Source organism: Lissotriton vulgaris, chromosome 4_2, assembly GCF_964263255.1.
Source record: "Lissotriton vulgaris chromosome 4_2, aLisVul1.2, whole genome shotgun sequence".
Classification (NCBI taxonomy): Eukaryota; Metazoa; Chordata; class Amphibia; order Caudata; family Salamandridae; genus Lissotriton; species Lissotriton vulgaris.
Genome location: NC_141692.1, coordinates 9,867,009 through 9,890,820, shown reverse-complemented (window position 1 = coordinate 9,890,820; position 23,812 = coordinate 9,867,009). Strand labels below are relative to the sequence as shown.

Below are 23,812 nucleotides of genomic sequence, written 5' to 3'. Positions count from 1 at the left end.
GAGTTACCTCACCCACAGGAAGCGGGTGCATAGGGTCGAAGTGGCGTCGGGTTTCGTCACGCAGGTTGTTGGTGCTTGAAGCTAAAGATGCTGCAGGCGATGTGAAAGAGAAGTGTCCGGTGTGATCCAAGGGTGGATCAGAGTAGAAAAGTACCTGAAAGCAGAGGGGACAGAGTCTGGGTCACTCAGCAGTGACCACGGTGGAACCAGGACGGAACCAGGCAATGTCGGGCGCAATCAGGTGGTTGTCGAGGAGCTTCTATCCGCTGCCACGTGGGCTCTGGGGCATCTGCGATGTCCAGGAGCAGGTCACGAGCTGTCCCACGCAGGCTCTCACCGTCGGCGCAGTCGGCTTTAAGATCGGAGCAAACAACACTTGGCAAGAGCAATCCACGCAGGACTGGAAGATTGCTTCTCACTCGGACCAGGAGGGTCAGAGCGGGTGCTCCTTTTCAGAGGAGCAGGTGCAAGTCTGGAGCAACCAGAATCACAAGTCGTATTTAGGTTTTCGGTGGCACAAGGGCCACAAGCCAGCTGGCAAGTGACCAGGCCAATGCGTCGAGCCAAAGAAAGCAGAAGGGCCCCACGCAGCACTCGTCGAGTGAAGAGGGGTGAGCTTCGGTGCAAAAGAGGCTCAGAGTTGGGGCTTCTCAAACCCCGGTGTACAGCTTCGAGGGTCACTCGTGAGCTGCACAGTCAGCGTCTCGTGGTCTTTTCAAGATGGCGTACCCCACGCTTCCGGTCACCTCCAAGGGTCTCAGCTCTGCATGGACTGTGGATCGGGCTGTAAGAAGGCAGGCAAGCTTGATCTCGTCGATCTCTGTCGCTCGAGTTCCGGCGGGAACTGCAACAAAGCAGACGTCGAGGTGCTGGATGGTGCCTGTTTGCACAGGGTGGTCACTCCTTGACCACAAGGGAGATTCTTCAGTCTTCTACGTTGAGTAGGATGTCGAAGAGTCCAGAGTTTTGCTTCAAATGTTTCATCAGGATAATCTGAGTGAGTTGGCACTGCTCCCATTCTGATACCAATCTAGGGGGTTGGATTACCTGCTAGGTCCCCTCCTATGGGTGGGACCCAGGAAGGGGGTGGATACACCCCTTTCCTTTGATCCAGGCCACGCTGGGACTGGGGCTGGTGTGCCCCAGAACCGGTTTGGCCGGATTATGCAAGGGGCAGCCTTGTGCGCCCCAGGCAGTGTCTGGTTTCTTTCAAACCTCCCTGCTACAATCCACTATCTCCTGTCTGGGGTGTTGTAACACCTCCCTGCGACAGGAAAGCCTTTGTCCAGGCCTCCTCTGCTGAGTTTCGGTCGGCAGCAGGAGGTCAGACTTGTGTCTGTGGCAGAAGCATCCATTTTGTGGATCTGAGGTTCTTTTAAAATCAACCGCTTTTTAGTAAAGTAACATGTCTTCTCCCTCTAGAGGGGTGGAATGCTATCCCCGTCAACAGGACTGTCGAGGGGATAGTATTCCAAATCGTATGACACCTTACACGACATGTTTTGATAAAGCCAAACCAAAGTTGCTATATAACCGCAAGGATTATAATGCACTTAATAGTATATGGTATGGCATTATCCCGGAACAGCTTAGGGAGTTGTTCCCGACAGCTGCAGACAGGCTCAGCTCATGCCAGAGCTCCATTTCCCATTAAATCACGCACTCTGCCTCCAGGATTGATGAGGCCTTCCATAGGAGTGGCTCACAGGTTTATATGTGTCCAGATATAGGTTTAGATATAGGTATACTATATCTAAGCAAGGGGTAATTACACCCACTTGCCCCAGCTGAGTGATCAGCCAGTTGTGTCAATTTAAGAACCAGCCAGGGGTGGCAAAACCTATGCTTCAGCCCCTGGCAGGCCTTGGTGGCACCTATGCCCTGAGCACCTATAGTGCATGGTACAGGGGCTGACAAGGAGTCCATTTTCCAATTGGGTTATGTACCTATAGTACATGTATGTGAATTTAGAGAGAGAACAGCAGGCTGGGGGTCTGATTAGCAGGCCCACAGCCTCAGTAAGTCAAAAACCAGTGAAGCAAAAAGCAAAAATTGGGGTGACCATAGGATAGCAGACCCTACTCTCCTACATTCACCCAATGGTACCTTGGCGCTGAACAACATGGTTATTGTTGCCCTATTCAATGGTCAGTATCATTGACCTCTGAAGGATGCAGTGCTCATAAGATCACACTACTAACCCTGACCCTTGTGCAACTATATGCCAGGGATCCCGACATGCGGCCACTTAGTTCTACACCACACTTTGCTCCTGCTGCCAATCTACTAACCCTCAGTTGTACCAGTGTGACAATTCAAGCTATTCCAGGTCCCCAAAATTGTCCGAATGTCTAGTGCAGCCAATGATAATGTTAAGGTATTTGAAATTATTCAGTGCCTGTTGTGGTCATCTCTCACATAGACAGCGCCAACACGTGGTGGGCTGTCCCAAGCGCTGGGGGTACAATAAAGTAACTGTGCCACGGACCAGAAATCGCTTGGTCAAATTTAGCACAGGTAGACTTGATAATGTAGGCCATTGCAGCATTTAAAGGACAAAACATTTTATATGAACGACACCCGAACATGCAAGCAGAAAGCCGCCATGTGGCTGTTTAATGGAGAAGACACATTTCTTCTGGCGAACATGACCAGGAGCATGCTTCAGCCCTAAGGTTCATCCTCCAAAAATATTTGACAAGCACCTATCATGGTGATCACCCCTTCTACCTGCAACAAGTATTTAATTAAAACTAGCATGTTCATCTATTGGGCAGATCCTCCCCATTTGACAGGCCAAATGAAAGCTGAAATATTTGTTCGCATAGTCCTGCGTCTTCGGTCATGCAAACAGCTATGTAATCTACCTGTAAAAATTAAACCTACCGCATGCCAGGACTATTGACTTTGCCCCTGGTCGTTAATGCATGTGAATGACTTCAGTGCTTAAGTCTGGCTCATGAGCCAACAATGTGTCTGTGCAGGAGCTATAATGTGTCACCAACATACCAGCGTAGTCATTAACGTACCCCACTATACTCCTAGTGCGGTTTGCCCTAAACTTTGCACAGCTAAACTTGCACAGCATGGCGAACGCACTAAGCACAGTACCTTATCCCCCTGGGTGGCGTTTGGATTGTTTTAGTATGAATTGCAGTGTGCTACCTCATTGGCACCTTCCCCAAAATCCAGTGAGTAGTGCAAAGGTAACTAGGTACCCGCTGTATAATACGGCTGGCCCGGAGGCATCACCATCTGGTGTTGGGCGGCAGCATGGGAACAAGACCGTCATGTGCTGCCATGGGTGATCCCTTGCTGCCCAAATTGGTGTCAATAAAACGTCCTCAAATGCCGCCCCCACATCCCAGCTTGCAGTTGGCCAGCACCTGGCTACTGGCGTTTGAAGCTTCCACTGAGACCCGGTGTGAATTATTTAAGTTAAACCCCCCTTAACTTGGCAAAGTTCTATTGTTATTATTTTAGTCTCATGTTCTTACTTGGGTTAAATGTACACACAAGCACAGGACACTGTCTCGAGTACCCATACAAAGTGCTAGGTATTTTTGACACCGACACAGACGAGGCTTCCTAGTAAGCCTATCATCTTCTGTAGAACACTCCACTCAATATGGGGACGGTTTTGTAAACACCCTGGGAGGTACTCCATACAGTCGCTGGTGTCGGACCCTGGTCCGAATTTCATATTCGGAGACGCTAACACACCGGCACTCAGTAAGCCATGGCTGTTCATTAGTTAGGTTCAGCTGTTGTATTAGTCTCAGGTTCCTAAATGGGTTAGCTATACACACGAGCACAAGACACCTTCTGTGGTACCTATGCACAAGGTCAGGCACTCTACATCGACATGGACGAGGCTTCCTACAATCGATGATATCGGACCCCGGTCCGAATACCATATTCGGAGACTCTAACACACCGGAGCGCCGGGAGACATGGCTGACCAAGAGCTTTTAACGCCTCACCCCAACTCACAATCACTGGTTTTTCCCCCACTTACTATCATCTCATGGAATGTGAATGGGCTGGGCCATAAAATTAAACGGGGTTTGGTCCTCCAATTTCTTAAAAGGAAGGCACCGATAATAGTATTGCTTCAAGAGACACATCTGGTGGGAACAGCCTGTAAGGCCCTTAACCGTTGGGGGGTTTAAAATGGTCACACACGCAGAATTCTCCTCCGGATCCCGTGGGGTAGGTATCCTATTATCCAAAAATGCACCCTGACTTATTAAACACACATGGACTGACGACCAAGGGCGATTCGCGGCGATCAGTTGCCAATGGGAGGGCCGGCCCTATAATATACTAACGGTATACATCCCCCCGGCGTTGCATCAAGGGGCCTTCCAAGACCTGGGTAAATTACTGCTTGAATATCCGGAAGGGGAATTAATTATTGGAGGCGACTTCAATGCAGTATTGGACGCAGCCATGGATCGACAGCCTCCTCGAGAAGCTGCCAGGTCCAACCACCTGTTCAAAGAATTCATGGATGCAATGGGGCTGGTGGATATGTGGAGACTAAAACATCCACAGGATCGCCACTACACATTTCATTCGGGAGTCCATCATAGTCTCTCCCGGATAGACTACTTACTGACACTAGCCGTTCCCCCAGAAAAGATTACATCCTTAGAACACCTACCACGGGGAATATCAGACCACTCCCCAGTGCAACTCACCTACACAGTACACCCCACCAGACGGCAAAGGATTTATCGGGTCTATCCTGGATACTTAAAGAATCATGCCATTGCTAAAGTGCTAAAAACCGCTACCACGCATTACTTCGAGGAAAATTTGGACTCGGTCGACTCACCGTCGATCCTTTGAGAGGCAAACAGTGACCAGGGGACAAGCCATCTCAACTATAACTAGACATAAAAAAGCACAAAGGGCAACCATAGAGTATCTCGAAACAGTGGTCCAGACCGCGGAGTTGGCACACGCCTCTGACCTTACAGAGGACACAGCGCATACAGTTACGTTAACAACTCAAGAATTCTGGGCATACGCAGAAGGCATGACAAAGACAAGGTTAACTGATACGTTGCACAGGGTCTATGAATTAGGAGATAAGACTGGGAAAATGCTTGCATGGATTGAAAGAAAGGAAAGGGTGAGTAGATGGATAGCCACACTACAACTCTCAGATGGTACACACACAACCTCTCCCCCTAAAATAGTAGAGGAACTGGCTTCTTACTATGAATCTGTGTATACAGCATGTGATGGAGTGACGGAAGACGAGTGCGCACAATTCCTACATGACATACCTCTCACCACACTCTCGCAGGAGGATGCACAGACACTAGAGGAGGACTTAACGGGGGAGGAATTTGGAAAGGCCCTAGCAGCCCTAAACACTGGCAAGGCAATGGTACCCAACGGCCTACCAGTCGAACTATATAAGACAATGACTCCACAAATTACCCAACATATGCTTCCCATGTATAATGACTGCTTGGAACGAGGCTTTCTCTCACCGGATCAACGGTTAGCCACTATTGTCACTATACATAAGCCAGGTAAACCGCCTGACCAGACGTCCTCATACCGGCCGATCTCATTAATGAATGCAGATGCTAAAGTGTTAGCGAAACTCCTGGCTCTGCGTTTACAGCCACACCTCACAACACTGGTACACCCGGACCAATCGGGCTTTATGCCTAAGTTCTGTGGTTGGGTTAGACTCCTCTATACAGCACCCCTGGCACAGATCATCGCGAATGGACACACGTCACGTACGATCACATTAGGTTGAGGAACCCGGCAGGGGTGCCCCCTGTCCCCACTGCTATTCGCCCTTATACTTGAGCCACTGGCGGTGAAAATCCGTATGGATCCACGGATCCGAGGAATCTCGTGGGGAGCAGGTTGGGAGGACCGCATTTCCCTTTACGCTGATGACGTGCTGCTGTATTTAATGTCCCCTGCCTCATCCATAACAGCACTGATGGCCATACTTAAGACCTATCGAGAAGTATCAGGGTATACAATTAACTGGACCAAATCGCTCTTATATGTCTTACGCGGTTCAGCGCCCACGCTACCCCACGATTGCACCCTACAAACTGTGACCGGAGGGTTTAAATATCTAGGAATATACGTCATCCCACAAGACACGATCTTTATGGAAGAAAACCTCCTAAAACCTCTACAGAGGCTGAAATCGGACGTAAAGCACTGGCGCTCCCTTCCTTTGACTCTACTGGGCAGAGCGGCGCTCTTTTAAATGCTCTCACTTCCTAGATTCCTTTACGCATTGCAAAATACCCCATTTCCGGTCCCTCTCACATACCTAAAGTCGATTGATGCGAAGATCGCGGCACTCTTATGGGACGGTAAACCAGCCTGAATAGCACATTCTAAATTGACCCGTAGCTGGTACGATGGGGGGGATCGCCTTGCCAAACGTCAAACTATACTACTGGGCTGCACAACTTATGGTGGTAAATCAATGGATACATGCCCCACAACAGGATCCAGCCTACACCCTTGACAGAACCATCCTCCCCCCAGACAAACTTATGAAGGCGCTCTACTCTGACAAACGTCGGCACACTCTCACAGGCCCTACGGCTCATACAATTAAGATCTGGCACACTGCACAGAGGGCTCTGGGGTGGGAGGGAGTCCTTACGCTAGCCACACCGCTATGGGATACACGCAAACTCGGCACACTGGCAAATTCAAAAGGTTTCAGGCAATTGGACCTAATTGGCATCTCTACAATTGGTGACCTGTGGATAAGGGGGATAAGGGGGGAGATTATTTCATTCCCAGCCCTACAGGAGAAGTATGGCATGGGAGAAAATGAACGTTATCGCTATGCGCAAATCAAACATGCCTTGCAAGGGGCCATCCCAACAGGTACAACTCTTGCCGAATCCTCCCCCCTGGAGGATAGACTCCTCACTGACCATTTGGATAAGAAAGCAATCTCCCTTACATATCGGAAGCTCATCAACAATCTCCCTGACCCCACTGTAGTTTTACGTAGTCGATGGGAGGTGGATCTGGGAGATATAGCAGATGAGGACTGGTTACATGCACTGGCATCGCCAAGAGAGACCTCCATACCTTCACGTCTGAAACTTGTACAATTAAAAATACTACATAGAATATACTATTCACGTACTCTCCTGCACAAGCTAGGGCGCACCCCAGAACCTACTTGCCTGAGAGGTTGTGGGTCCCCGGGGACTTTCTTCCATATACTGTGGGATTATCCCAAAATACAATCATATTGGGAGGAGGTTTTGTTTGAAATTTCGGAAGCAACAGGGGTTGAATTGCAGAACGAACCTAAGTGTTGTATATTGAATATTTGGTCGCCTACCGACATGAACAGGGGATTGCAGAACTGGGCGACGCTGGGTCTGGCCATTGCAAAACGTAACATTGCTAGGAGATAGGGCTCTGGACTGAAACCCTCATGTACACCATGGTGTAATGATATGGACTCAGCTATGGTAGCAGAAAGGGCAGTATATGTGCATAGAGGGTGTCCCAAGAAATGGTCGAGAATTTGGAGTAAGTGGAACGAATACCGAGGTAACTTATGTGAGCCTCCGGAGGAACTGCCGGAACCTGAAGCTAGCCCGTAGTGGGGGTGTGACAGTAACTTGATACTGACTCTTTCTGTATTTGGGAACACAGAGGGAAATACATTTGGAATGTGTATGCTAATGGGTAGTAAAAGGAAATGATGTATATCATACATGTCTTGGAATGCACCCAGGGGGGGTAAGAAATTACAGAAAATAGGTATTTCATGCAAGTTGATGGGAGACGCAACTTGTGCCAAACAAGACTTGTTATATAGCATGTGATGAGAAATGTTTAAATAGTAATATAGTGGTACATACGACCCATATCAAAAATGCTTGTAACATGTAACCCTACGGAATATCGATAACGACTGGTTTAGTCATAATTTTGATAGAGACAAGTTATGTTTATAAAATATAAAAGTAAGACGAACTGCGACCGAGGATAATACTGTACGAATGTAATAAGCCAATGTGTCAAAGATCTAAGGCTGGGTGAAGATGGTCGTTAAAACTGCATTAATAATGGGATATGTACATACGATAAATGGCGGCCAGCCTCAGGGTTGTGGGCGTGACGCTGTGTATGGCTGAAAGAAATTAATAAACGTCTTACAACAACAAAAAAACAACAATAACAAAAAAAAACTACTCTAGACTAGACATACTTTCAAAGCGGCCCGGCCGAAATGCCGCACGTTGAACAGTTTTGTAATCAGTCGGACATGCAAAATGCGTGCATGTCATGGGCAGCATAGGGGAGACCTATGCCCCAGCGGGTATGGTGCCAGATGGTCTCCCAACATGGACCGCAACCCAGCCCCTCGTTCAACCCTGTGTGCCACCCCAGCATTTTAAAATTGATGGCACACGGCGCAGCACCAGCTCTCACTGGGTGACCGGGCCCAAACACTCTCTGACTTCGTGCCAGTGGCACCTCCCTTGTCACCCGGGGGCCCGATCCTACCGTTTCAGGCGGGCATCCACAGCGAGCCACGCTGGCCATGGAATAAGCCTGAAGCAGTCACCAGCAATGAGGGGCGTCTAGCGGGGCTAAAGACATGCAAATGTATACCCTTGCTAGGCTCCCCAGCTAAACCACAGTGCCAGGCCTGGCCTTTCGACTGGTTGGGTCACTTGTGCAGGGGTAGACAGCGCAATGGAGGCAAGCGCAGGTAAGATCCCGGCTGCACAAGGGTGACCGCTGCACTGATGAGATGACCCTCCCTCCACTCAACCCAGCCGGCTCTTGAGGCCTGCCCACGAGAAAGAGCTGAGGGGGGGGGGGCTCAGTCTCTGGCACGGAATGAGAGACGGGGGCACACCAGACCTCTACCCCTGACGCTGCTTGGTGCCCCCAAGTACGGGCCCGTAGCCTCACTGCCGCGTGCAAGCGAAAGAGGTGGTCGTGCTTGGAGGAGAAAACTCCCCCACCGAGGCGGCCTTGGTTGCCAAATGTCGCGCAGGCTAGCGCGGCTGCCACTTTCCGTACTGTCCTATTTATAGCAGTGGAGGGGGGGTTGCCTTGGACTCACTGCCCCCCCGCCTAACACGATCCGTGCAGGTCGGTTCCCCGGTGCTGGCTTCTCCCAATGGCACTAACTCGGGGGAGCAAGCGAGGCTAGCAACCCTAAAGCGGGCAGCAACCCTGGACCTGGCTCCGCCGGTCAACCGTAGCGGGAAGGAGGGGAGCCTCGCTAGGATCGCGGGCCCTCCTCACCTAACACCCCCTGTGCCTATGCCCGGCCAAGGACTGGCCCACGCTGCGTGGAGCAATGAGCCTAATGTCCCCCAAGCTCCCTCCCCGGTCTGCAGTGATCTAGACACGACCAGTGGAGGGGGCACTGGCCCCCTCCACTTGAGGACTACAGCCATGGCACTGGCCGAGCTTTGCAGCCTCGCCAAAGGGGGAGGGGGAAGGCGCACCCACCGCAGCTCCCGACTTGCAATTCACAAAATTGAGCCTCGTGGCAATATTGTCGTAAAGACAGATTCAAGGGCAAACAATTATGTGCTGTGAACCCAATAGAATTACGGGCGGAGTGCTGACTTATCAGACACTCACCCGAAATCCTTGTGACCACTACAGGCATGCAGCCCGCCAGCCGCCTCTTGCCGGACAGCCTCTATGGCTATATGGGTGCCGGCCGGTGCTGAGCTTGACCAGGCTGGAAGCCAGCGGGGCTCGGAAGCTCCCTGGCTAGACATCCGGCTCCTGAGAAAATCGCCGAGCAGCCTGAAAACCCCTCCCACCTCTGCCTCCATTGAGGTCCCTCACAGCCAACATGCTGGCTTGAATAACGCCGAGGGCGTCAAGTGGTCGGGATGACCCCCAACAGATGCAATGAGGGGCAGAGGTTGATAAAAGGAGGGGGGGGGGGGGGAGAACCAACCTTGCTTCAAATTGCCAGGCACAACCATGCCACGACAATCAGATGGCGTGTCCGGCGAGGCAGCGGCCGCGTGTGTCCGGTGCAACAACAAAGAGGTCATCAGCGTGGTGAGGGGGACATATATACCCCTCACCCCACCTCGTGCACCGGACATGATGCGGCACTGGCCGCGTCCAGGAGGGGACTCCCCGAGAGTCCCTGCCCCTTTAGGAGGAAAGGGGGGTGTGGAATGCCCGATGGCACTAGATATTTCAGTGCGTACAGCAGTATTAGCAAAGACAAATCAGGCAACATTAAATGCAAAGAATACCAACAAAGGAACTAACCACAGATGTTCTCAATGTGCCCACCCAGCGAAAAGCAACAGCTTAGAAAGGTCCCCAAACCCCTAGTCACAGCCACTCACCCAGTGAGGACCCACACACTCGAGCACAGGTATATCCACCAACAAGCAGTTGTTTAGAGTTGAGCAAGTGACTTACACAGAAAGTAATATTTAAATATACATAGATAGTAAAAGTGAAATTAAGATAAGTATTATAACACCGTAGAATAATGGCCAGTGACTGAAAGTGGCCACAGAATATACACCTACACTTCTAGAGTGTACTGCTGGTAGCCACGACACCGACTATCAATACATTTTCAACTCTAGCCCCTCGTTATAACTCACAATATGAGGGGGAATAGATGCTGAATACACTGGATATATACTACAGCATAAATCCATTACAAATTGACCAGAGGTGCCATACAGAGGCAAACTAAATGTTCAAAATGAGCATATCCCTCAGATAACGTTGAGCAATACAGGACAAATACAAGGCTCAGCCAATAGCACTCGCCTTAGAGACTTTATATGTGTTTAGTCATGCAACACTTGATGTTATTGCACCAAGGATATTGTGCTGCATAACTAAATACTTATAAGGTCCCAAAGGCGAGACCTATTGGCTATGCCAATGCTTGTTAGGTCTTGCATAGAGTTGCAGCGTAAGTGGTTCTCGCTTTGCTGAGGCATGCAGGATACACTATAGTAGGAGGAAGCTCCGCCCACTTTCTGGCCATAATTTTGATTGGCTTCAATGATAAATTCTGTATTTTGATTGGTTTTTGGCTTGTTAGTCCTGCCTCCTGGCGGCGAGGTCGTCATTTTTAGCTAAAATCCCAAAGGCGAGACCGTTGCATTGCAAATGCTTGTTTTGAGATTGTGGTGACCCTAATCCAAGGTCTGAGTGTGAGGGTGAGACAGGGGAGGTCTCATCACTGCAGGGGACCTTTGAGGTCAATAGAGGGGGGGGGGGGGGGGGGGGGAGTCAGTGAGTGCTGTGAAGCTCCAGACCCGCGGGGGCTGATCTCCGGACAGGTTCCCGCCTCCTCCTCCAGAGGGGGCTCCAGGGGGAGAGGGGGAGAGGGGGAGAGGACTTTGTATGTTCTGTCTGTTATTGATTCCCCCCCCCGTGTCTTGCTCTCACTTGTGCTTGTTTTCCCTCCACAGGTCTTGCGCTGCGGCTGCTCCTCGTCGGTGACCACGGAGCCGGGAAGAGCAGCACCGGGAACTGCCTCCTGGGGAGGGGGGAGTTTGAGTCCCAAGACTCACGATGGTTCGGGACCAGAGAGTGCCGGAGGGGGGAGGGGCATTGGGGGGGCCGGCCCCTGGTGCTGGTGGACACCCCGGGCCTCCGCTCCCCCTTGTTCACCTCAGTGCACCTCTCCCCAGACCTGCAGCGGTGTGTGCAGCTCTCCGCCCCCGGCCCCCACGCCCTCCTCCTGGTGCTCCCTCTCGGGCGGTTCACGTGGGGGGGCCGGGCGGCCGCGCAGGCGATCCCGAGCGTCTTCGGGCCGGAGGCGCTACAGTTCATGGTGATCGTGTTTACAGGGCCGGGGGAGCTGCCGAGGGAAACTATAGACACCTTTCTCCGTGACTCCGGGAGCGAGGGTCTTAACGCTCTGTTGTGGCGCTGCGGGGGGCGGGTCTGCGTCTTCAACATCCGCGCGACAAGGGCGGAGCGGAAGCAGCAGCTGCGGGGGCTCATGCGGGTGATAGACAAGATGGTGGAAGGGAATGGGGGCCGGTGTCTCAGGCTGGGGCAGGATCGGCCATTCAAGGCCCTCTAGGGCAGGGGTGGAGTCGAGGCTGATATCACCCTCGGGGTTTATGAGGTCATCGGAAATGACGTCACGTAAAGTTGACCGACGCAATCCCGGGCCCAGGAACAACTTTCAAGCCACAGGGTCACTTATTACACCATCCAAATATACATTACTATGCACAGCTGGTGAAGAACACTCCTACGTATTTAGTGATTCTCTCTCACCTGCTGAGAGACCAACTCTCCCTGTCTTTCTCTCTCCTCCACTCAGTCATAATCACTCTCAATGTCGAATACTCTCCCCACTCACTCATTCTTCCTTTCAATCGTTGGCCGTTTCACAATCTTCAAATCCAAACTGAATTAGTGGCCTGGACTCCAGAGGGTGGACCCAGTGCAGAGCCCGGGTCACTAACACCGGCCTCTTCCCCAGCTCTGGAGCATAAACCAGCTACCGACCCCCAGGCAGGCACCCTCCCTCACAGAGAGGAAAGAATAGGCCACAGAGGGAAGTGTCACCTATCTCCCTCCAGATGTGAGAGGGTTGGGAGTGTTATGGGCGGGGCCACTGGATTCTGCAGCCGGGGACAACTAAATATGTGGCAAGAACAGGCACGTTTTGTGGCCGTTTGTGGTATATTTTCTGATACTATTACTCTATAATTTTTACTGATGCTAACGCTATCTTCGCAAATATTTCATCTCTTGCAACAACGCAAAACTGACGCAAGGCCTCATAAATAAGGGCCCTAGTCTTCCACCCCAGCAGGCCGTCCGACAAGCTTTGGCAGGGGGTTCTCTACTCCCACCCCGTCCGGTGTCAGATTCTGCTCTGCACCGAGTGTACACGGACCAGTGTTAACAACGCGGCCCCGGCTCCCAAACCACATAACACTTGTGTCATGTGTCATCTTCCTACTGAGCTGAGACCTCAAACCTGCCTCCCCCCTGCATGTGAGGTTTGTGACCCATCCACCCCCAGAGACCCAGCAGCACCAACGCGTCCCACGCCAGCCTTTGGGTCCAAGGAGTTACAACGCAAAATCAGACGCCGCCTGTGATATCACTGCTGCTGTGATTCCCTGACTCACTGCACATCACAGATCACAGGCGCGCACACTTCTCACACACCACAGTGAACAACTTGACTTACTAAACATCACAGACAAGCGGCGCGCCACTTCTCAGTCACCACACTGAACAACTTGACTTACTGGACATCACACATCACCGGTGCACACACTTCTCACACACCACAGTGAGCAGCTTGACTTACTGAACATCACAGATCACCAGTGCTCACACTTCTCACACACCACAGTCAACAACTTGACTTACTGGACACCACAGATCACCGACGTGCACACACTTCTCACACACCACAGTGAACAGCTTGACTTACTGGACATCACACATCACCGGTGCACACACTTCTCACACACCTCAGTGAACAGCTCGACTTACTAAACATCACAGATCACCAGTGCTCACACTTCTCACACACCACAGTCAACAACTTGACTTACTGGACACCACAGATCACCGACGTGCACACACTTCTCACACACCACAGTCAACAACTTGACTTACTAAACATCACAGACCACCGGCGCGCCACTTCCCAGTCACCACACTGAACAACTTGACTTACAGGACATCACACATCACCGGTGCGCACACTTCTCACACACCACAGAGAACAACTTGACTTACTGAACATCACAGATCACCGGTGCTCACACTTCTCACACACCACAGTGAACAACTTGACTGTAGTGAACTGCTTATAAGACACTCAGGTGAACCCACTCTGTACATGAAACCCCTCTGCACTCAAATTGTCATATCCCTCAGAGCCCACACACTTTGCAGCTTATGCCACATAATGCCTCCTCTTCCACATCAGTGAGTTACATCAAACATCTGTACTTTACTCATAGACCTTTACTTTATATGTGTGTATTGAAAGCCCTCTGGAACCCCACATTGTGTTGTAAACTCTCTGTTTTTCCCCTTTAGGAACATCTTGCTTTGGGATGCAATGTCTGTTATTCATATAATTACGAAGTGGATACCTCTGCTGTTAGCTAAGCACATTCTTACCACGCTGATTAGTTCTGGAAATGTTTATGCAAATATGTTAATCAAACTTGTATGTTATTATTTGATTTCTGCTGAGTGTATCATGGTTCTCCCTTATTAACAAACAGGGTGTCTAGAAGATTTAGTGATTGTGGTTCTAGTTTTGTTAACAATTCTCAAAAGCTGAAATGGCTTTAAGCTGCTTCCTATTGAGTGCTTACTCTAAGAGCTTTGTTTCAACAGGCCTCTGATTAAACAGGATACAGCTGAATGCAGTGAGTTGGAAGCTGGGAAGGACTTCACACCAGATAGTTAACATAGCGCCTAAGAGTAGAAAATGAGGCTGTTGGTGATTTGAATTATAATATCCATGTTAGAATTGTTTGTGTGTTTATACTGTTTATAATCTTTATCTTCTGTGTTCTTACAATTCATCCCTTGTGCACAAGATAATGATTTCAAAATAAACATTTTAAAATGCATGTTTCGTTCACTAGTGATCTTTGGGTGTGTTATTCATCAATGGAAGAGAATTTGGGGTTCCACTAATTGACCCTGTCTACTCTCATGGGATTGATCATGACCTGAAACACAATTTGTTCAAAACATTCCTCAGTGGGTTGTGTATTAATTGAAGTCCGAAGGGTGTTCCGATTCACTTGGTTGTATGACGGAAACACGCATGGCTGAACCACGAGTGCCTCTGCAACACGTCCCAACAAAGAATGTGTCTTAACCACCCAATCCTTTACCATGCATGCCTTTATAATTAATTTTGTTGTAAAGACAGGGTTGCTAAAGAGATATGTGTGGTAAATTACCACTAGGCCGTCCCCTCTCCCCTGAGCCCTAAAACGTACCCGGGCTGCCCTTGATACTATCACTACCCTTTCCCCCGCCCTAAGTCCTAAAACCCTGACCCCATTTAAAAAAGGACACTACATCCCCTTCCCTAAGCCCTACAATCGACCTCCACCCCTAAAAACTCCCCCCCTAACCCGGCCCTAAACCGTAAAACTACCCCAACCCCCTTCCCCTGCCCTGAGCCCTAAAACCCTACCCCCTTTTAAGACTGCTCCAACTCCCTCGCCCTAAACTCTAAAATTGCCCCACCCCTAAAAACAACTCCCTCCAAACCCAGCCCTTAAAACTACCTCAACCCATCCGAGCCGTGAGCCTTACAACCCTGCCTACCTTCTAAAAACTACCCTGACCCCCCACCGTGAGCCCTTAAACTGACCCCCACTCCTAACAAGTATTTGCAATGCAATAGGTCTTGCAATTAATGAGAGTTTAAGCTATTGGCAATGCAATAGCTTAAACTCTTGCAAGTGAGAGACCTAGTGCATAGCAAATATTAGTTCTTTACTAGCACTCGCCATGGCAAAATATATGAAGGCGGTAAAAAAGACTCTGTTGGAACCAAATATGGTTGGATAGAAATTGGCATGAATTAACAGTAGGTCACGCTCTAGAAAATTGTGTCTAGGGTGGAACGCTATCCCTAAGTTAAAGCTTGACTGTATTGCTGATTGCAATATTGGGTGTAGTGCTGTATGAAAATGTGTCTCTTTTTAAAGTATTTGTGGAATTTTTTATACATGTTTTAAACTATTTATTGTTATATGTATTCTGTTTGGAGACCAATGGTCTAATGAACATACTTTTACTACTACTACTAGCACCCATGCCGCGCTTTCACTTTCCTAAAGGACTCGCCCCTTTCTTTAGACAAGCCACGTCTAAAGAAAAGTGCGTGTCTGACATTAAAATAAAAGTGAGTAAGCAGCGTGCCACTGAATTGGGTGACATCCCATAGTCACAGCAAACATCCCATTTACTGGGTTGTGGAATTCACAACCCAGTAAATGGTATATTTGCTGTGACTAGGGGACGTCACCCAATTCAGGGGCACGCTGCTTACTCATATTTCCAAGCACTCACAACGGAAAGTGCACCCTAGAGGATGCGACAATTGATTACATTTTATGAACACTGAGTGCAAGTGGGATCATATAAGTGACTTTAAAATAAAACCAAAAAAAAGAATCTGTTTGTCAAGTTGACAAACAGATGTTTTTTCTTTTGTCAAAGCTCCTGTGCCGTGGTTTCACTTTAATGTCAGGCACTCCCCTTTCTTTAGACGTCGCTTTTTAAATGAATGAGCGCAGCCTCTATGAATGTGAAAGCGCTGCATAGAAGCTAGTAAACAAAAAAAATGAATTAATCATCGAAGCCGCTAAATGTGGTCTGTGCTGCAAAAATAAATAAATAAATAATCGTGCCAGCTATAGTTAAAGCGGACCGCGTGCTGCATGGCAATGGGTTAAATAGGGGAAGAGCAATAAATAAAATAGTGCTCAACAATTTATAAAGCAGACTATGTAACAACACCAGTAAAAGGTCCAGTTGTTATGGAAAGTAACAAATGCAGACAAGGCGGTACCTAGGATTGACTAACACGCCTAATAACGACTGGGAAGCCAGCGTTTACGAAGGGCGATGACACAAGCCAATTAAAAATAAGGGGGACTTCAAAACCATACTCCACTACTGCATGCCTCGCAGCAGCGCATGAGCTGCCCAGGCTTGACCTAAAAGGTGTCCACTGATCTACAGCTATCTGTAATGGGTGCACTGAGTCAACAACCTATCAATCCAGCAAATACCACGATTTAACAAGTTTAAAAAATACATTAGGAAATCCTGCCCTAGGGCCAGACAAAGTGCAGGAGACACTTCAAACCCGGGACTCAGCACTCCATGAATCCCCCAGACTAGCTATCAAAGCAGGAGCGCATGACATCAATGTCCTAGCTCACTGTAAGAAAGCTCACAGGATAGGCCACTTGGACCAAGCAATTCATTCCTTATAATGATAAGGCAACTCTTCCAAATACCGGCCCCTGCATGGCTACTCCATCTTCAAGGCTTGGCAGCCCAGGCAGATCCTGTGGATAGCAGCCAAGCAAGCAGTAGGCGTCACAGCCAAGAATGGAGGGGCACTGAAGTGACTGCTCCAGAGACCCTCTGACCACACCCGGGCAGAATATCAGATGGACATATGAGGCCCTCTGACCACACCCGGGCAGAATATCAGACGGACACATGAGGCCCTCTGACCACACCTGGACAAAACTATCAGCCAGACACATGTGACCCTCTGACCACACCCGGACAGAACTATCAGACGGACACATGAGACCCTCTGACCACACCAGCGCAGAGCTATCAGATGCACACATGAGACCCTCTGACCACACCCGGACAGAACAATCAGATGGACACATGAGACCGTCTGACCACACCCGGACAGAACTATCAGACGGACACATGAGCCCGTCTGACCACACCCGGGCAGAACTATCAGATGGACACATGAGACCCTCTGACCACACCCTGACAGAACTATCAGATGGACACATGAGGCCCACTGACCACACCAGGGCAGAATTATCAGACGGACATGAGGCCCTCTGACCACACCCGGGCAGAACTATCAGACGGACACATGAGACCCTCTGACCACACCCTGACAGAACTATCAGATGGACACATGAGGCCCTCTGACCACACCCGGGCAGAACTATCAGACGGACACATGAGACCCTCTGACCACACCCTGACAGAACTATCAGATGGACACATGAGGCCCTCTGACCACACCAGAGCAGAACTATCAGACTGACACATGAGACCGTCTGACCACACCCGGGCAGAACTATCAGATGGACACATGAGGCCCACTGACCACACCAGGGCAGAATTATCAGACGGACATGAGGCCCTCTGACCACACCCGGGCAGAACTATCAGATGGACACATGAGACCCTCAGACCACACCAGTCAATCAATCAAGGAAATTTGTAGAGCGTGCTACTCACCCTTTAGGGTCTCAAGGCGCTGGGGGGCGGGGGGGTCGCTATTGCTCGAATAGCCAGGTCTTGAGTTGTTTCCTGAAGTCGAGATGGTCCTGGGTCAGTCGAAGGTGGGTGGGGAGGGAGTTCCATGTCTTGGCTGCCAGATAGGAGAAGGATCTTCCTCCGGCGGTGGCTTTGCGAATTCGTGGGACGGTGGCGAGGGCGAGGCTGGCGGAGCGGAGCTGGCTGGTTGGTGTGTAGAATGCGAGTCGGCTGTTGAGGTACATGGGGCCCGCGTCGTGGAGAGCCTTGTGCTCGTGGGTGAGGAGTCGGAATGTGATTCTCTTGTTGACGGGGAGCCAGTGCAGATCTTTCAGAATGGCCGAGATGTGGCTGTGGCGGGGGATGTCCAGGATGAGTCTTGCGGAGGCGTTCTGTATGCACTGTAGTCTTTTCTGGAGCTTGGCTGTGGTTCCGGCGTAGAGGGTGTTTCCGTAGTCCAGGCGGCTGGTGACGAGGGTCTGGGTGACTGTCTTCCTGGTTGCGTTGGGGATCCATCGGGAGATTTTTCGGAGCATGCGCAGGGTGTTGAAGCAGGATGAGACGGCGTTGACTTGCTTGGACATCGTGAGGGAGGAGTCCAGGATGAAGCCCAGGTTGCGTGAGTGGTCTGTGGGATTGGGGGCGGTGCCCAGTGCAGGTGGCCACCAGCAGTCGTCACAGGCAGAGGGGGATGGTCCCAGGATGAGGACTTCCGTCTTGTCTGAGTTCAGTTTCAGACGGCTGAGCTTCATCCATTTCGTGACATCTTTCATTCCTTCCTGGAGGCTGGCTCTGGCGGTGTCCGGGTCGTTGGTGAGGGAGAGGATCAGCTGTGTGTCGTCGGCGTAGGAGATGATGTGGAGGTTGTGTTTGCGTGCGATGGCTGCGAGGGGGCTCATGTAGACATTGAAGAGGCAGGGGCTGAGTGAGGAACCTTGTGGGACGCCGTAGATGACGTCAGTGGCCGCGGACCGGAACGGGGGTAGGCGGACACTCTGGGTTCTCCCGGCGAGGAACGAGATGATCCACTCCAGGGCCAGGCCTTGGATTCCGGTGTCGCTGAGGCGTTGTGTCAGGGTGCGGTGGCATACTGTGTCGAAGGCTGCTGAGAGATCCAGGAGGATGAGGGCGGTGGTTTCCCCGTTGCCAAGCATTGACCTGATGTCGTGGGTAGCTGCGATGAGGGCGGTCTCGGTGCTGTGGTTTGCTCGGAAGCCGGACTGTGACGGGTCGAGGGATCTGTTTGTCTCGAGGAAGGCGGGGAGTTGTTTGTTGACAGTCTTCTTGGTGACTTTGGCGGAGAAAAGGAAGAACCAGGGGTGGGTCAAAAGTTCTTGAGGTCCGTCGGGTACGCAGAGGGATTTTTCAGGAGGGCGCTGATCTCTTCGTGCTTCCAGTTCTCCGGGAAGGTGGTGTAGGCGTAGGAGCTGTTGATGACGTCCCGGAGTTGGGGTGCGATGATGGAGTCGGCTTTGTTAAAGATGTGGTGCGGGCAAGGGTCGGTAGGGGAGCCGGAGTGGATGGTGCTCATTGTGCGGGCGGTGTCTTCAGTTCTGATCGGGGTCCAGGTGCAGAGGGTGGCGGTTGGGTGTGATTGTTCAGTGGTTGGGTGCGTGGTCTGTGCGGCGAAGCAGTTGTGTATGTCGGCGATCTTGCGGTGGAAGAACGAGGCGAGTGAGTTGCAGAGGTCTTGTGAGGGTGTGTTGTCGTTGTTGCAGGCGCTGGATTTGGAGAGCTCTTTAACGATGCTGAAGAGTTCCTTGCTGTTGTGGGTGTTGTTGTCCAGACGTTGTTTGTATGTAATTCTCTTGGTGGTGCGGATCAGTTGGTGTTGCTTGCAGGTGGCGTTCTTGAGGGCTGTCATGTTTTCTGTTGTCTGGTTCTGGCGCCAGGTTTTCTCGAGGGAGCGGCAGGTTTTCTTTGAGTTTATGAGGTCGTCGGTGAACCACGAGGCTTTCTTGCTGTGGGGTCTGCTGGGTGGTTTCTTCAGTGACGCGAGTTCGTCGGCGCAGTTGGCGAGCCACTGTGCAAGGTTGCGGGCTGCTTCGTTGGGGTCCGTCGTGATGCTGGTTGGGTTCTGGCTGAGGGAGGTGGTGAGCTGGTCGGCGGTGATCTTGCTCCAGCTTCTGCGGGGGGCCTGTTGCGGGTGGTGGTGTGTCGTAGTTTTCCTGAAGGAGAAGTGAACGCAGCTGTGGTCTACCCAGTGGAGTCCGGTGGTGTGGCTGAAGGAGATGCACTTGCTGGAGGAGAAGATGGGGTCAAGCATGCGGCCGGCGTAGTGGGTGGGGGTGTTCACTAGTTGCTTGAGTCTGCGGTTGGCTAGGTTGTCCATCAGAACTATTAGATGGACACATGAGGCCCTTGGCAATGAAAGACTATGCACTAGGGCACGCATCTTACAACATAGATGGGGAATGAGTTGGCATAGCCAATGCAAAATGACATCACAGGGGATGTCACATGATAGGAAATCATGCAACCTCCATATCATACTCTTCAGGAAGGAACATATTTTATAGGCAAAACTGAGATGGAAACTTTTTATGTAGTTCGTACGAAAGTAAATGCGTGCATAAAAGGTAAGTGGTAAGTATTTATACACATGAAATGTATTTATGCATTTAAATATTTATTGGCTGTTTTTTCTAGCTCCGACAGGACCTACGGGTGAGAAAACGCTTCCGATGAATAGTATAATGACGCCCATGCAGATAGACCCATATCTGCGAAAGGAAAATATTGAAGGCTTCCGAAGATTATATTTTAAGGAAAATGCATGCAATTATAAACATTTCATCATTCATTTAGTTAGAATATTAACTAAGTACAATCCTTCTGGCTACTTACAAATAAAACAAGAAATTAATATAGTTTCCTATCAAAGTACCCTTATTTTATTATCATTTATAAAGCAAACGTCTGAAATGACACAAAGTCAAAGGTGATAATTTAATTACATTAAAATTGTTGACAGAATACACAAGCTTACAACTACTATTATTTTATCAGATGCCAGAGCTACAATAACAAGCATCAATGCAATAAGTCTCACATTGGCGAGAGTTTAAGCTATTGGCATTGCACCTGACAATGTCTTTTATTTATGTTTTTTAACCCCTTGCGTGCGGGGCGTATTCCCCGCCTCTGCTGACTCCGCCTTGCGCGGGCGGAGTCATGACGGAACGGTTCCGTCATCAGCACAGCTCAACCGATGCTGATGACGGAACCGTTCTGTCATCAGCACGCAAGGGGTTAAAAGCCAATACGTAAATAAAAGGTATTGCCATTTATAATACCAATTGCTCAAGTTATCGCGAATGAGAGACCTATTGCATTGCAAATGCTTGTTTATGTTTGTTTCTTGTGTGTTGAGACAGTGGCGCTAAAACCAAAAGTACAACACGCATTGGCATATCCAATAGGCCTCGCTTTTGGAACCTTATAAGTATTTAGTTTTGCTGCACAATATCCTTGGTGCAACAACATCAGCTGTTGCATGGCTAAACACTTATAAGATCCAAAAAGCGAGACCTATTGGCAATGCCAATGCTTGTTCTTGCTTTCTTTTTGTCTTTCTTTCCTTCTTTCTTGCTCCCCTTTCTTCTTTCATTCCTTCTTTCTTGCTTTTCTTTCTTCTTCCATTCCTTCTTTCATTTTTTCTGCCATCCGTTCAGTCCTTCGTTCCTACAAATGTAAAATCTAAGTATCAATGTTGCCTCTCTCTCCGCCTTAAGACCTCAGGCTATTCCCACCACCCTTTAGATGGGTTGCCTAGCAACCATGCACCTGCAGTGAAAAAGTTGATAATGGATGCCAAAATGCAATGCAACTTTGGTCAAGTAAATGGAGAGGGCTTAGCCCAATCTGGACGCGTCCCAGATACGTTCGAAAAGGTGCTATCTACTACCATCCCCTTTGGAAAATTGTGTCGGGTTTTGCAGCCCCTCATCGAGACATGATCAAAGAAGACCTAAATAATAAGGACACGCTGGTCACCAGATTTAACCAGATGAAGCCTCTGATTTTACCATAATGAGGTCTGGCACTGATATTTCAGGTCTGATGCAGCAAACAGAATTCAACCCCCCAAGTACCTACTTACAAAAACAACAATCATCAGCAACAGCAGGGACCTCCAGTCAACTGATCTGTACTGTTCCTAACTCTATCCCACAGTGAGGGTCCCCATGATAAACTAAACCAGAGATCACCTTTGCATCTATTTGCTGCTATTCTGGCCCTCTCACACATCCAATCATGTGGCATTGACTACCATGCCTTTTTGGAGGAAAAAACAAAGTCAAAAAGCTGGACTAACAGAAATAACTTGCCACAAATAAGACATTGTCACCCTTCTTAAGGCTCTTCCATCAATATTCCTTGAGTGAGGTATTGATATTCATCAAGAAACTGAGGCAAAGCACTCATTGCTCCTCAAGCGGTTGAGTCTCAAATGAGTCCGACCCTCTCTGGTGGTAACATTCAGACCTGTACCTATTCTGTGACGCGCCCGGGTCAACCTAGAGATCCTGCATCAAGGGCAAATATATAATTTCTGGGAACCACAACATTAAACAGGCCTGCTGATGGTTATATCAGGAATCTCAAGGGGGCCTTGAAGGACTGGAGCTGGCTGCCCGGATTTCTTTCGGACTCTTGCAATTTGTGTCTAAATATAAAAAATGAAGGAACTGGTCTGACACCACAATGCCTCTCATTGGTTTCCTGGAACTCGCAGGGGCTTATAAACTCCCAAAAGATAAAAATATGCTAGACTGGCTTAAAGGTTTCTCAGTCATCTGGCTGCAAGTTACCTGGGTCATGGAAGAGGCTGCTCTACCTGGTTTCATCTCAGTGGCAAAGGCAGCAATACGACTATCAGTGCGCGGACGTCCAGCAGGAAGTCTGGCCACTTACAAATCGTCAAAGCTGAAATTCACCTGCTCCCCACTCATGATTCCATCAACTTACATCTTGGCTTCTGAAATTCTTTCACAATAATGTCGGAATACTCTTCTACAATGTTTCCATTCACCCAGACCCTTTAAGAAAAAGAATCACTCAGAATACACTAGTACATCTAGCATCTTGGAGACAGTCAATCTAAATTTCCGGGCTATGAAGTACTCGTCACTGGGGTTCTGAATGAGTTTTTTAGCCCGGAAGTATTACAATCAGTGGTACTCCACAAACTAAGAAATTTGTATCACACTCCACCTGTGACATTTGAGTTCTTGAAGCATATTAGCAAAAGTAAAAGTTTTTGGATTCAAATGTTTGATCTGAGCCTGTAAAATCTAAATGGCTGCTTCAAACCAGATCTTTCAGCAACAGCCACTCATAGAACAAATCACTCAGCCAAAGTTCTGGATTACTTCATAGTCACACCTCCATGGGGCAATTAAATCATTTCAAATTGCCCACAGTGACAAAAGAGATCATTTATTTCAGGAGGTGGTAATTGACTGGAGGCCTGAGCTCAATGATAGTTCCAAAACAATTTCTTCTGAGAACACAATTTTTCTGACTCGCAGAATAAAGTGAAATTTGCACTTGCAAACTAAATATAAAGAATGGATCGCGGCCGTAGGCAATACTCTAATCACTCACGCAGTTCAAAAAAATGCATAGGATTTGATCTGTTCAGGATAGCCCGCAATACTAGGAGCTATGGTTGTTTGCCTGCACGGATCAGTTTATCAAAGCAGTATGACTACAGGACCTGAAGGAAAAAACCAAAAATATCACATTTAATGCCTGGTACTCA

The 23,812-nt window shown here is 49.3% G+C and overlaps 1 protein-coding gene across 1 annotated transcript in view; it reads left to right on the top strand.

The window, feature by feature from the left end:
• Nucleotides 1-14,617, top strand: part of LOC147718118 (E3 ubiquitin-protein ligase TRIM11-like) — a 379,599-nt gene extending 364,982 nt beyond the window's left edge. Inside the window, exon 6 of the mRNA XM_086919259.1 lies at nt 11,466-14,617. Coding sequence (XP_086775385.1) covers nt 11,466-12,085 — 620 coding nt within the window. The 3' untranslated portion in view covers nt 12,086-14,617. The remainder of the gene's footprint in view (nt 1-11,465) is intronic.
• Nucleotides 14,618-23,812: the final 9,195 nt, after the last annotated feature.